This window comes from Cibotium barometz, chromosome 38 (genome assembly GCF_041138505.1).
Source record: "Cibotium barometz isolate CiBa-2024 chromosome 38, ASM4113850v1, whole genome shotgun sequence".
In the NCBI taxonomy this organism is placed as follows: domain Eukaryota; kingdom Viridiplantae; phylum Streptophyta; class Polypodiopsida; order Cyatheales; family Cibotiaceae; genus Cibotium; species Cibotium barometz.
In genome coordinates, this window is record NC_141083.1 from 11793026 (window position 1) to 11806396 (window position 13371).

A 13371-nucleotide genomic window follows, 5' to 3' on the forward strand; every position below is an offset into this window, starting at 1 on the left:
CTTATGGTTAATTTTGATGTACCACATGTATGCTCAAGTGTAAGGGTTTGCCTCATAAGTTTTGGATGAAAGCAATTGCATGTGCAACACATGTTTTCAACAGATACCCTACTAGAGCATTGAAAACAATTACTCCATATCAGGCTTGGTATTATAGGAAACCTTTTGTTGATTATATGTGTGCTTTTGGTTGTCTTGCTTATGCTCATGTTCCTCAACAGTTACGTGGGAAACTTGAAGATAAGGCAATCAAATGTATATTTTTGTGGGGTACAGGAGAGGTAGCAAAGGTTACAGGCTTTTCAATCTTGTTACACCAAAAATATTTGAGAATCGTGATGTAATCTTTGTGGAAGATTCAATTCAACTTATGGTTAATTTTGATGTACCACATGTATGTACACAGGATGTCTTTGAAGGTTTTCTTCCGTTTCAATGATTTATCCTATGTATATTGATTCTACTATGGTCAAGTTTCTGAATCAAAGGAAGGGTTCAATGTTGTTCTACTAATTCATATGCCAATATTATTTGACCATTTTTAGAATCTCATTTAATAGAGATTTGGAATTGGAAGCTATTGATATTTTATTGTTAGCTACTTGGGGCTAGCATGTACTGTGCTTATCTTGGTATTCATTTGAATGTCTAAGCAAGATCTTTTCTCTAAGGAACGGTTTGAAGCTAGTTTTGAGCCAACAACCAAAAAGTGGGCCTAAAAACACCCCATATATGTACAATGTAACCTTGAGGATTAAACCCAAGGTAAGGCCCACAAAAGGAAACACGTTAACCACCACTAGGCCACCATCTATTGGTTTCTAAGCAAGATCTTATGATAAATTATATATTAAGGTAGAGAGGAGAATTGGAAGAGTTAACTAACCATACACAATCTGTGAATACCCATATATATCTCCATTCCTTCACTCACAATCACTCTCTAAGAAAATCTCTCTCTCTCTCTCTCTCTCTCTCACACACACACACATTAGGGTAGAGGATCCAATTGTGTGACACATAAATTTGGTTAATATGACCATCATGTTTATCCCCATGTGTCATACATATCCACTTTGTTGAATATAAAGGATATTTTGAAATTCAATTTTTGGGAATTTATTTCTCTACTCAAAATAGCAAGGAAAATATTTTTTACACCCAAGCTTGAAATATGTGAAACTTGTAGAGGGAACTGACTCTCTTCACCAATCAAAAGCCTAGGAAGAAAGAAAATTTTTCAAGGTGCTGAGAGAGCTTCTCTATGTCAAATGAACAACCCCAAGACACCAGAGAGAGAGAGAGAGAGAGAGAGAGAGAGAGAGAGAGCGAGAATTTTAACATTGTGGAAACGATTGCAAGAGACCATGTTGATCTATTCGACAAGTCTTGAACTCAAGACCTTGCCAAGCTAGACAATAAAAGAGAATCTACTTTGTCCCATCTTGCCCAAACCCCTACTTTGTCAACCTTGGCCCCATTGTTTTTTTGAGATTTAGAGTCATCATACATGTACTTAGAGACTCAAAGGCTTAGGGCTTGAGGCCATGTGCATGATGCCAAAACATACCACAAGAAGTTTTAAATTTTTTCCCACTATTCGTGAACTACAGTGCCTCTCTCCAAACCACACCTAGCTAGGCATTTGATGCCTCACATGTAAATGCTCATGATGTTAAATACCTCTAGGGAAAACCAAAGGAAAAGGGATCTCTTTCCCACAAGGGAAAGGGTCCAAAACTTTGAGTTATGCATGAATTGGAAATATTTCGAACAAACTAAACTTGTATAGCCATCTTGAAGAAAACCCACAGATATTCACACATTTTAGCATAAAAACCATGTAATCCTTCAAGTTTTGGCAGAAAAGCCCCATGTTCCTATTTTCCATTGGTTGGAAAATATATTTGCTATTGAAGTATATGGGGTTGGCATTTAGTGTAAAACCCCCCTAAAATACATTGTTACAACATGAATAGCCCTCATAGCATAGCAAATTTGCCTTTCATTTTGCTTGCAAGCTAAGTTGCAGGATTGTGGAGGCAGAATTGAATCAAAAAATCATACAGCTTTTGCTTCATGTCACCTATGCTGTCAACACATTTAGGGTTTGTTAATCCCTTCTTGTTAAAGGAGACTTGATCTAGCCACTCATTAACTTTTCTCAAGTCTGCTAATATAGATGTGACCCTACTATTATTTTCACACCATGTGCTCTTCTTATCCACCGCATTGGCTGCATGTAATGCTGTTTGGAAACCAGAATCTAGAGCTCCTTCCATGTATCTCATGAACCAAATCTCTGCCTCCTCTCGTAAGAGATTTGCTAGATTGAGCGTGCCTCGCAAACTGCTGTCTTTTGTCGAGTCCACAACATTAGTTACTCTCTTGTTGCCGCCTAAAGTACAGAGGAAGGTGTCGGTACTGCCTTTGGAATAAGGACAGGCATTTGCATTGATGATACAGCAATCTTGTTCTTTCGACACCCACCATCTGCCAAGTCCTTGGGATAATTTTTTCCTGTACACAAGTTTCCCTCTTCCTTGAAAGAGGTATATAGTTTCATATCAGCTAACAAGGCAGCATCAATCCACGACATGGCGCAACGTCTCTTCTCTTCTAATAGCTTGTGAGCTCTTTCTTTCCTCTCCACTGGGTCTGACCCCTCCAAGTCCACTACTTTCTCATGTGACCTTGCCTCTGCTACAGCTTCAGCAAAAATGGTAGACTGCGATAAATTCTCGTAGAATATCAGAAACTGTTGCACGTATGGCTGAGGATCCTCCGCTTTTGCTACAGAGCGCAAATCTGCAAAATCACTTCAAGATCGAACAGACTGTCACTCACAAAGGCAAAATCGATGCATGTACAGACAAATGAAATACGACAAGAGAAGAATCTGCCTGTATGCTATCTTTAAAAACAGACAAATTTTGCATCGTAGAAGGAACTCTTAGGTTTGTAAAGATAAGGTGTAAAAGGAGCTCTTACCTCAGACTTTTCATGACACTTTCTGTCACGGAAGCCTCTTGTAAAGCTTCGGCTGCAACGCGCGATGCCATTGAATGCCTTTGCATGGCTTCCTACAAGGCAATCAAGCAGAGTAACTAACAAGACCTTAAACGCAAATTTTTTGATTAATGAGGAAAAACATGCACCTGTCCAAGCAATGTCAAAGCTGCAGGTAAGCCATGCCATGAGTCTCTACAGTTTAGGGTCCTATCTTTTGAAGACAAGGCACAATGCTCGCTATCAGACAGCGAAACTCCATTATCTTGTAATCTCTCACACAAGGAAGAGTTGATCAGGGCGCCCATTGTATTAGGCTTCTGTTGACCATCTGCTCCCCTCTGAGAACATGTCTTACATTCAATAACTAAGACAATGTTGCCCGATCAGGTAGAAACTTTTTGTACTTTTGACAGACAGAAAATTGTACGAAAGATTTAGCGTTTAAGGTTTAGTGTCTTTCACCTTACTAAAGACTCGTTGGCTCTCCTTGTTTTGGGACAATCTGCGGTCCTTAACCCCCTCCAAGCTCCTTACCGAATCCTTTGGGCCTCCACTGAAAACATCAAGTTTGTGCCCAGTACTACACGCACGTTTTAACTGATCATTGGATGTCAAGCTGTCTGTGGACTTAGAAAGGGGGCTCATCTTACCAACATTGATTGCCTTTTTCACAACTGATGGCGGTGATGATTGCAGGTACCTAGACAAGAAGTCCTTTGATGCACTACCCAAGAAGCCCTTCGATGCATTGCGCAAGGATGATTTCCTTTGATGATCAGGGCTTGCTATAGATCTGCCATAGGAATCTCTATCAAAATTAAACACCATACTCTCCGGCTCATCCCTGTCTATAAAAGGAGGGCTTTGGATGAGGCTGTCTTTAATTGGTGAACCTGGAGTAGACTTTGAAAATAAGTTGGCAAATACTCTGGATTCGACATCTCTTTTCTGGTGACAAATCTCCACCCCGCTTTGTTCAGAATTGGTGGACCAAGATGCCCTTTCAAAGGAGCGCCTCCCAGGATACATAGCAGAGTGTTGTGGACTCGAATTATCGACTGCTCGAAACAACTGACTCTTCATGATGGAAGCATCCTCTCCTAACGTTGCCGTTGTTTTTGAATGTGGCCCTGCCTGCTTCCTCTCTGCAAACTTGACACCAATGTTTTCATTTGCAGCAGGATCAAAAGCCTTTGCTCTGTCTGCAAATGGGAAGCTTTGTCGTACTTCTGTTGTTTTGTTCTGCATCAAGGAACGAGCATTGCTGGCGACCAGGTCATCGGGTGTGCCTACAAAGGCATGCCTCCCTGAGATGAGCTTCACCCTGTGCAAAACAGGCACAGGGGACCCCGCGTCGACATAGATAAATTGACCAAGCTGTATCTTGTTGCTAAGTATCATGTCATCGATATCGTCAGCCAAAGAGATGTAAGTGGCATGAGAGGAGTCAGAGACTTTGATGAAGAAGCCATGGCGGGGCCAAAGCTCAGTTCCTGTAAGGGCGGGAACGATGCTTATCACCTGCAATAAAACAGAGCGATACCTGCCAGCAACTTTCACATCTGAACCCACATTCTCCATCAGCTTTACAAGCATTCCCGGTATCAAAGAAGCCATGTCTTTGAGAGAATTACAGATGTATTGTGCATGTGAGCTTTACAAAGGGGCCTATGAGGGCAAGAAAGTGATGAGAGAGAAGAGTGCTGTGCAAGGGACGAATGCAAGCTTCTTGCAGTGCTGGTAGGTGAGAGAAAGAAGGGACCAAATTGTGGGATTAGCTAACTAATGAGTTATGTGCATGGAGAAAGACAGATTGGGTACGCAAATTGTGAGGGTTTACGTAAAATTTCGGGCAAGCAGGATTGTTTGTGAGCTTGCTTGACAGAAATCCACATAAAATCATGACGCAGGGAAATTCGTAACTCTTTCTTGTAAACCCTAAATCTTATTCCGTAAATGCCTCTGCATCATATCCCCGTAGCTGCAACCAACGGCAACGCGCTTGCGCTGATGTTGCACGGTTTGGACAAATAGAAGAAGAAAAGATGAGCAGCGAGATCAAGAAGAAGCCGCTGAACATGGCGACAAATCAATGTTTTGTTGGCTTGTGATTTGTTCATACACATGTTTCATGTGAACAATCTATAAGCACAGATTCAAATGCAGTGAAGAACCGTTCCCCTTTCACTGTAGGCCAATTTAGGTACGCCATCTCCATCAACTAAAGTGCCCTGTTCTCGAGCTTTTTCTGCATGTATGGTAGCTATGAGATCCACATCAATCTGTAAAGTGAAGCTTCAGAAGATCAACAACCTCGCAGAGAGGGCTTGGCTATGAGATCAAAACCCTCAATCTTTGCAATATGCGGATCTAAGGCAGGTGTGTGTGTGTGTGTGTGTGTGTGTGTGTGTGTGGAGAGAGAGAGCGAGCTCAACTAACATTACCTGAGACCTCCTTCCTTTCCACAGAGACAATGAGCCGCGACTTGTTTAGCAGGTGCAAGGGACAATGCCAGAACAGAGAAATGGTGGGCCGGGCCCGCTATAGCCAAATCATTTTGTCTGTCATAGGAATACTTTAGTCTTTGCCTATTATTCAAAAGTACCTTCATGTTGTAAAATAAAATATGGCTATTAATTAGTTAGTTCCAGTTTTTCACAAAATTGGATGGTTTTTCATAGGGTTTGAGAAAGAAGTTGGTGTGTGCCACCTCTCTCTCTCTCTCTCTCTCTCCCTCTCCCCCTCTCTCCAATGTATGTATAAAAATGATGCATGCCCTTTCTTCCTATTCGTCTTCACCTCCATTTTCATAAACACTGGAGTCGTGCCTTCTTTCCAAGTGCTCTCGATCTCCCCCTAATCTCTTTCCAAGTGCTCTCTCTCTCTCTCTTTGTGTGTGTGTGTGTGTGTGCACTACTCGAGTAGCTTCCCTAGTTTTGATTATTTATGTTGTACTTGAAGGGCTATACTACAATGTTTGTCATGGTGATCTACTAGCATTGGCACTGTTGATGGGGAGACCTGCCTAAACTAGAGAATTGGTGAAATAGCTTATGTGTCATAGAATTCGCTAAGCGCAAGCTTAGTTGAAACAGGGTTTCAAGGCTCTCGAGAGTAGCCATGGGGCAAGGACCTACCTAGGGCCTTTGTTTAGATTAGAAGAGTGTAGATTGAGTGTTTATCTAGGTGATTTCATCCTTATTGTCCTTAATCGTGCGACTTGTAGGTCAGGTCTAGGATTTAGTATTCTTAGAGTTTTTATTATTTTCTTGAATTATTTTCTTAAAATTGTTGCCATATTATGGTAGTGATATGTGTGATAATACTTAGGACCGTCGGGGTCCGCCAAGTTTCATGCTAAGCCAGAAAAGACAGAGGAGATCAAACAAGAAGTTGTCTTCAGGGAAGATGGGCCTAGTGCTAGCAGTGATAGACCGCATGGTCAAGCTCAAGAACAGCCTGTAGTGGCTAGGGAGGAACAGCCAATTGTGGTTAGACGCTCTGAGTGTGTCTTGCATCCACCTGACCATTATGTTCCGGCTCTAAACTACATTATGCTTACTGATTGCGGAGAGCCCTCTTATTACAAGGAAGCGTTGCAAGTGGCAGACTCAGAGAAGTGGCATTTGGCTATGCAATCAGAGATGACGGCACTGCATAAGAATCAAACATGGAATTTGGTTCAGTTGTTTGCGAGAGGGCAAGAAGGTTTTACCTTGTAAATGGGTTTACAGGTATAAGATTACTCCTCATGATGGGCAGCCTAAATACAAAGCACGGTTGGTTGCTAAGGGATTTAAGCAGGAACAGGGAATTGATTTTGATGAAGTCTTTTTGCCGATTGTCAAGATGGCTACACTAAGATGTGTACTTGCTTTGGTTGCCAAGCATGATCTGATTTTGCATCAGATGGATGTGAAGACGGCGTTTCTTCACGGGGATTTGCATGAGGAAATTTATATGCAGCAGCCAGAAGGGTATGTTGAGAAAGGCAAGGAACAGATGGTATGAAAGAAGAGTCTTTATGGCTTGAATCAGGCGCCAAGGGAATGGTACCAGAAGTTTCACCAGTTCATGCTTTCTCAAGGATACAAACGGAGTGAGATAGGTCACTGCCTGTACATGAAACAAGGTAAGGATGGTAGTTTGTTGATCCTCATACTTTATGTGGATGATATGCTAGTTGCTGGTAGACACTTGGCAGAAATTTCAGCGCTCAAGTCAAAAATGGCAAAGGTTTTTGACATGAAAGACATGTGTGAGGCAAGTCATATACTGGGTATGCGTATCCATAGAGATCAATCATGGGGTACAGGCGTATGTGCCTTTGCCCGGCCGCCCGCCCACTTTTCCTTATATACATATTACATGTGTATAGGGGCTGCTCATTGTTGAGTCTCCCCACCCATATCGTGTGTCGTCTCCTCTCCTTCATCTCCTCTCTCGCACTACACAGCACCTTGCGCACACTCCAGGTCCTACAAGTGGTATCAGAGCGTGGCGTGCGGCGTGTGCGCAACACGCATGTGCGTGGTCGCGTCGGCGACGGACGGAGCTCGCAGCGGAGCTTCGAGAGCTGTGGTGCAGTTGCGAGGGCAGATCTGCGAGATCGGAGGCAGATCTGTGAGCCGGGAGTCATTGCGGCGCTTGCGGCACCTCCTGCGTGGGAACCAATTTTATGGCTGTGTGGATAAGCTAGCCATAGCTTGCACAGCAGGTAGTGCAGAAGGTGAAGAAGAAGTGAAGCTTGCTTTGCTTGTGATGCTTGCAGCCCATAACAGGTGCTCTTGAGAAGCCCTACACACACACAAGAGACGTCAACTATAGCCGTGAGAGGAGAGAAAAAGCGCCACGTTTTCTGCCATCTTGAGAGAGAGAGAGAGAGAGAGAGAGAGAGCTGGGCAATCCTTGTTTCTTCTTGCTGGAGGAGCTACAGAGAGCAAGGGGGGGGGGAGAGAGAGAGAGAGAGAGAGAGAGAGAGAGAGAACTCGTTTTTCTTCTTCACGTAATCTGCAGAGCAGGGATCAGCCAATTATCCATTAATTACTTTTTAATTAAAGTTTTTATAAGGTTGCCTAAGAGCCCGGTCCCGCGCACGAATTTTCGGCGACATTCTCTTGCATTCGGCAGCTGCGAAACAGTTTCTTTCTCAGCGATTTTCTCACGGCTTTGCTTGATGCGGTGTATGCATTGAGCGTATGCGGGTATTCTCTGCAGTTACAGATTCTCTCTACAGGCTTCAACTCATGTATGCGTTGCGGTACACATGGCTCGTTTGTGAGCATTACAGGTCTCGTGTTTGTGCATATGCTCTACGAGAGCGGATTTCAGTTTGCAGGTTTCTTGTTTGCATCCGGATTGGCAAACATTTTGAGCTACGTTGCTCCCATGTATGTGACTGTGGATATATGCGCATGAGCTTGAGTTACGCTTAGAGACATGTACTGCTTGAGCTTGGTTGAGTTCACTGGTTGGACACAGATTTGCAGGATATGTATGCAGAGAGTGTGGTATTATTTGATGCGCTTGTGTCGCTCTTATTTTGAGCTAGCAGTTTACTGGTTCAGATAGCCGTTTTACTGTCGACACTCTGGCAAAATTTTCCCAGGAGTTTTATGCGCGTCATTTGGTTGCTATCTACTGAGAGATTGCAGGTACACTCTTGGATTGCAGTGTGGATATCTCTGCAGGTGGGAGATTACAGTGCAAGTATGCCTCGATATCGCACAGGTGAGCTTGGCGATTAGCTCACAGTTTGGCAGTGCTTTGAGACAGGGTGCAGCTCATCTATAGTCACTGCGGGAGCATGTTTGCTCAGTGATTCCGGACGAGGCATTCCCGGATTGTTTGCCATTGTGCTTGGCATTGTGTAGCACACGCTCAGTGATTCCGGACGAGGCATTCTCGGATTGTTTGCCATTGTGCTTGGCATTGTGTAGCACGCGCTCAGTGATTCTGGACGAGGCATTCCCGGATTGTCTCACAGATTTTGCATCTCGGTTTTCCCATACTTTTGGACACTTGGCAGGTGCTCTTGGACAACGATTTTGCAGCGTTTTTTATTCTAGTTTGCTACGTTGTTCTCATGGCCGAGATAGGTGATCAGTCAGATTGTAACCTCTCACAGATGCGCATGTTTGATGGGTCAAACTTTGCGGCATGGCGGGAGTGTATGCTTGTTGCATTGACACAACGAGGGTCGCATGGACCATTGAGTGGTGATGCAGGTAGACCTTCTACTATGTCTGACAATCAGTGGCAGGAGCTAGATGAGCTGGCATTATCTACGATCTGCTTGCACCTTGTGGAGTCTATATTTGCTCTTGTTATGTGCATGAGGCGACTACGAGAGTAGTGTGGCAGAGATTGCATGAGATGTATGATGGATCTGAGTCATCCAGGACTCGTGTGAGACAGAGGCGTTCACGCCGCGACAGGTTACATGTTGGCATTGTGGTCATACAGGGCATGTTAGACGGTGTTGTTTTCGTCGTATGCGATAGCGCAAGAGACAGGGTTGTTCTCCAGATGCATTTGATGCTGTTATCTCAGCAAATTTGACAGTCGCAGGAGCAGATGCAGTGTATGAGTACACGAGTGACAGGGATGTCACATTTGCTTCAGATTTTTCTCCAGATGTGCTTATGTCAGATAGTGCACTTCCTTCGCAGTGGCTGCTAGATGCGAATGCTACGTTCCATGTCACGTCGCATCATGAGTGGTTTACTTGCGGGATGCTTGGCAGTGTACGCTTGACTGATGGTTCAGTGCATGACATAGTTGGTGCAGGAGAGGTGAGATTGTCATTGCCGAGTGGTGCATCATATATGCTTCGACATGTGCGCTATGTGCCAGATATGACAGTGAGTTTGATCTCAGTTGGTCAGCTCAGAGATTGTGGATGCCAGGTTTCTCTTCGAGAGCGATCTTTTACGATGCATTTGGGTTCGCTAGTCATTGCGAGAGGTGCTAGGGAGGGCACAGGTTACCCTATGCACGTGGATCAGATACGAGATGGTACAGTCTGTTGGGGTACAGGCGTGTGCCGTTGCCCGACCGCCCACCGTTTGGGGCGCCCGTCCACTTTCTCTATATACTTATACTAATGTGTATAGGGGGCTGCTCATTGTTGAGTCTCCCCACCCATTTCTGTGCCGTCTCCTCTCCTCTATCACCTCTCTCGCACAGCACAGCATCCTTGCGCGCACCCGCGGAGGAGATCGCCATGACACTGCGCCTCCAGTCAACGTAAAGATGTAGCCTAACGTGGACCTTGTCTTGTCCAAATCTCCTGCATAATCTGAGTCAGTGTACCCTCTGACACTCAAATCCTGACTCCCGTAGCATATGCACATGTGCTTTGTCGCTTTTAGATACCTCATGATCCCTTTCACTGCCTCCCAATGTTTCTTGCCAGGGTTTGACATATATCTGCTCACCACTCCCACTGCAAATGCAATGTCTGGACGTGTAGCAATCATGGCATACATCAAACTACCCACTGCAGACGCATATGGCAACTTGTCCATCTCAGCCTTAGCCTCATCAGACTCTGGGCAATCTTGTTTGCTAAGTTTCACATATGACGGCAATGGCGTCAACAATGTCTTTCCCTTCTCCATATTGAAACGCTACAAAACCTTATCAATATACTCTTGTTGAGACAAGTATAGCAATCGCTTCTCTCTGTCTCTGTGGATATGCATACCCAGTATATGACTCGCTTCACCCATGTCTTTCATGTCAAAAGCTTTCGCCATCTTTGACTTGAGTGCTGAGATCTCTGCCAACTGTCTACCAGCAATCAACATGTCATCCACATAAAGAATGAGAATCAGCAAGCTACCATCCTTAGCTCGCTTGGTGTATAAGCAGTGATCGATCTCACTTCTCTTGTAACTCTGAGAAAGCATGAACGTATGAAACTTCTGGTACCACTCCCTGGGTGCCTGTTTCAAGCCATAGAGACTCTTCTTCAAATGGCATACCATGTGTTCTTTGCCTTTCTCAACAAACCCTTCTGGCTGCTGCATGTACATCTCCTCATGCAAATCCCCATGCAAGAACGCCGTCTTGACATCCATATGGTGCAACACCAAATCTTGTTTAGCAACCAAAGCAAGTACACATCGTAGAGTCGTCATCTTGACCACTGGAGAGAACACCTCATCGAAGTCAATACCCTGCTCTTGCTTAAATCCCTTCGCAACAAGCCTTGCCTTGTATTTTGGTTGCCCATCATGAGGAGTTAGCTTATACCTGTATACCTACTTACACGGTAAAGCTTTCTTGCCCTCTGGCAACTTAACCAGATCCCACGTCTGATTCTTATGCAACGCTTGCATCTCTGACTGCATTGCCAACTGCCAGTTACTTGCATCTGCCATCTGCACCGATTCCTTGTAACATGAAGGCTCTCCGCAATCAGTCAGCATGATGTACTGTAGAGATGGAACGTAACGATCAGGTGGATGCGAGACACGCTCAGATCTCCCCAACACAAGTGGTTCCACCACTGTCTCTGGTTCCACTCTAGCATCTCTTTGCTCATCTTGAGCTCTAGGTAGCTGTCTTGCCGTACTTGGTCCATCTTCTTGAAAGATAACCCGTCGTATCTCTTCAGTCTTCTCAGGTTTTGTATGAAACTTGGCCTCATTGAAATGCACATCATTGCTACGGATGACCTTTCTAGATTCTGGATCCCAAAGTCTGTATCCCATCTCTCCAGATTCACCATAGCCAAGAAATATGCACTTCCTGCTCTTTGGTTCGAGCTTGTTCTTGAATTCCTTCGGAATATGGCTGTAAGCCTCACAACCAAAGACTTTGAGATGCTTGTATAAGGGCGGCTTGCCCGACCATACCATCTCTGCCACAGCTTCCTTCTCTAAAACTCTGCTAGTAGGAGATTGATTAATAAGATGAACTGCCGTAGCCACTGCTTCTGCCCAAAATCCATTAGGCAACTCTGCATTTGACAGCATACTTCTGACTTTCTCCCGAATCGTGCGATTCATTCTCTCAGCCACACCATTCTGTGAAGGATTGTAGGGAGCAGTCAATTGACGCTTTATGCCTTTTGCATCGCAAAAGTCCTGAAAAGTCTTTGAAGTGTACTCTCCGCCATTATCAGTGCGTAGGCATTTAAGCTTCTTGCCACTCTGATTCTCCACCAATGACACAAATGTCTTGAACAGTGATAAGACCTCATCTTTATGCTTGAGAAAATAAACCCAGACCTTATGAGAGTAGTCATCAATGAACGTGAGGAAATAAGAGGCTCCCCCTAGCGACAAGCTAGGCATTGGACCACAAAGATCACTGTGCACGAGGGCCAATCTCTGATCCCTTCTGATACCTCTTACCACATGCGGCTCCTGTGTTTGTTTACCATACACACAGTGTTCACAGAACTCGAAATCTTGAAACGAGAAACCAGGCACATAACCAGAACGCGACAGAATTTCCATTCCCTTCTTGGACATATGTCCTAACCGGCGATGCACAAGGAAACACTTGGCTGCTCGGTTACATTGATTACATTGTCTTTAACACTAGATACATGTAGCATGTAAAGATTGCCTGACTTTACACCATGTGCAACTGTTAGTGACCCTTTTGAAATCTTCCATGTGCTATTGCCAAACACTGTCACATAACCTGCATCATCTAGTACTCCACCCAGTGCTAATCAAACTCTTCGTAATCGAGGGGACATGGCGCACATTCTTTAGCATGAAAGAAGAACCATTCTGAAACGTCAACTGCACATCTCCAACACCTAGAATCTCACATGTCTGCTCATTTCCAAGCCTGACTAGATCCTTAGTGGCTACGTACGAGGTAAACCACTCTCTGTGCGGAGATACATGTAAAGAAGCCCCTGAGTCGATGATCCAATCACTCAGCGCAAAGCCATCTTTAGCAGTCAAAAATGCAGAATCCAAAGTGTCTGTGAGGAAGATCTCTGCGGATGCTGCCTTGCACGCATCATCACCATGCACATCCTCATGAGCATCTGTGTGTGTCGCATTGATCTCTTCGATCTTCACTGACAATTTCTTCTTCTCATCTGCGTCACTGGCCTTTCCTTTGCCTTTTTCTGCTTTCCATTTCGGACAATCCCTTCGCATGTGACCGTCTTGCCGCAACAGTAACACTCTATGTCACTCTTCTTCGAGTCACGGGATTTACTGCGTGTGTTGCCTCTAGAACCCTTCTTCTCCTTCTCCTTCTTGGCAGTCCTCCCTCTGACCACCAAAGCGCTATTGCCTTTGCCCTTGTCCGTGTTCTTCCTATTGATCTCCTCTGTCAATAGGCTGCCTTCAACATTAGCACTCGTGAGACCATCCGCTGAAA

At 44.5% G+C, this 13371-nt stretch overlaps 1 protein-coding gene across 3 annotated transcripts; it reads right to left on the bottom strand.

Annotated features, from left to right (window-relative positions):
* Positions 1-1797: 1797 nt before the first annotated feature.
* On the bottom strand, positions 1798-5578 carry LOC147616350 (protein CORTICAL MICROTUBULE DISORDERING 2-like). Of its 3 annotated transcripts, XM_086777401.1 has the most exons (5): positions 5457-5571; positions 3475-5294; positions 3159-3350; positions 2992-3083; positions 1798-2819 (listed from the first exon to the last, which is right to left on the bottom strand). In XM_086777401.1, the coding sequence occupies exons 2-5, from the start codon at positions 4627-4629 to the stop codon at positions 2399-2401; spliced, it is 1860 nt and encodes a 619-aa protein (XP_086633527.1). In that variant the 5' UTR covers positions 4630-5294; positions 5457-5571; the 3' UTR covers positions 1798-2398. The 3 variants fall into 3 exon arrangements, with proteins under 3 accessions (XP_086633527.1, XP_086633526.1, XP_086633528.1); XM_086777400.1 differs by having other exon boundaries at positions 3475-5573; XM_086777402.1 differs by having other exon boundaries at positions 2564-2808; positions 3475-5578.
* Positions 5579-13371: the final 7793 nt, after the last annotated feature.

Bases quoted from the DNA above. Each gene is read 5' to 3' on its own strand.
- LOC147616350 (XM_086777400.1), bottom strand. From the start codon at position 4,629: ATGGCTTCTTTGATACCGGGAATGCTTGTAAAGCTGATGGAGAATGTG. The intron at 3,084-3,158 runs GTGCATGTTTTT...ATTGCCTTGTAG, and splicing joins CTTTGACATTGCTTGGACAG to GAAGCCATGCAAAGGCATTC. The intron at 2,820-2,991 runs GTAAGAGCTCCT...TCGATCTTGAAG, and splicing joins AGTGTCATGAAAAGTCTGAG to TGATTTTGCAGATTTGCGCT.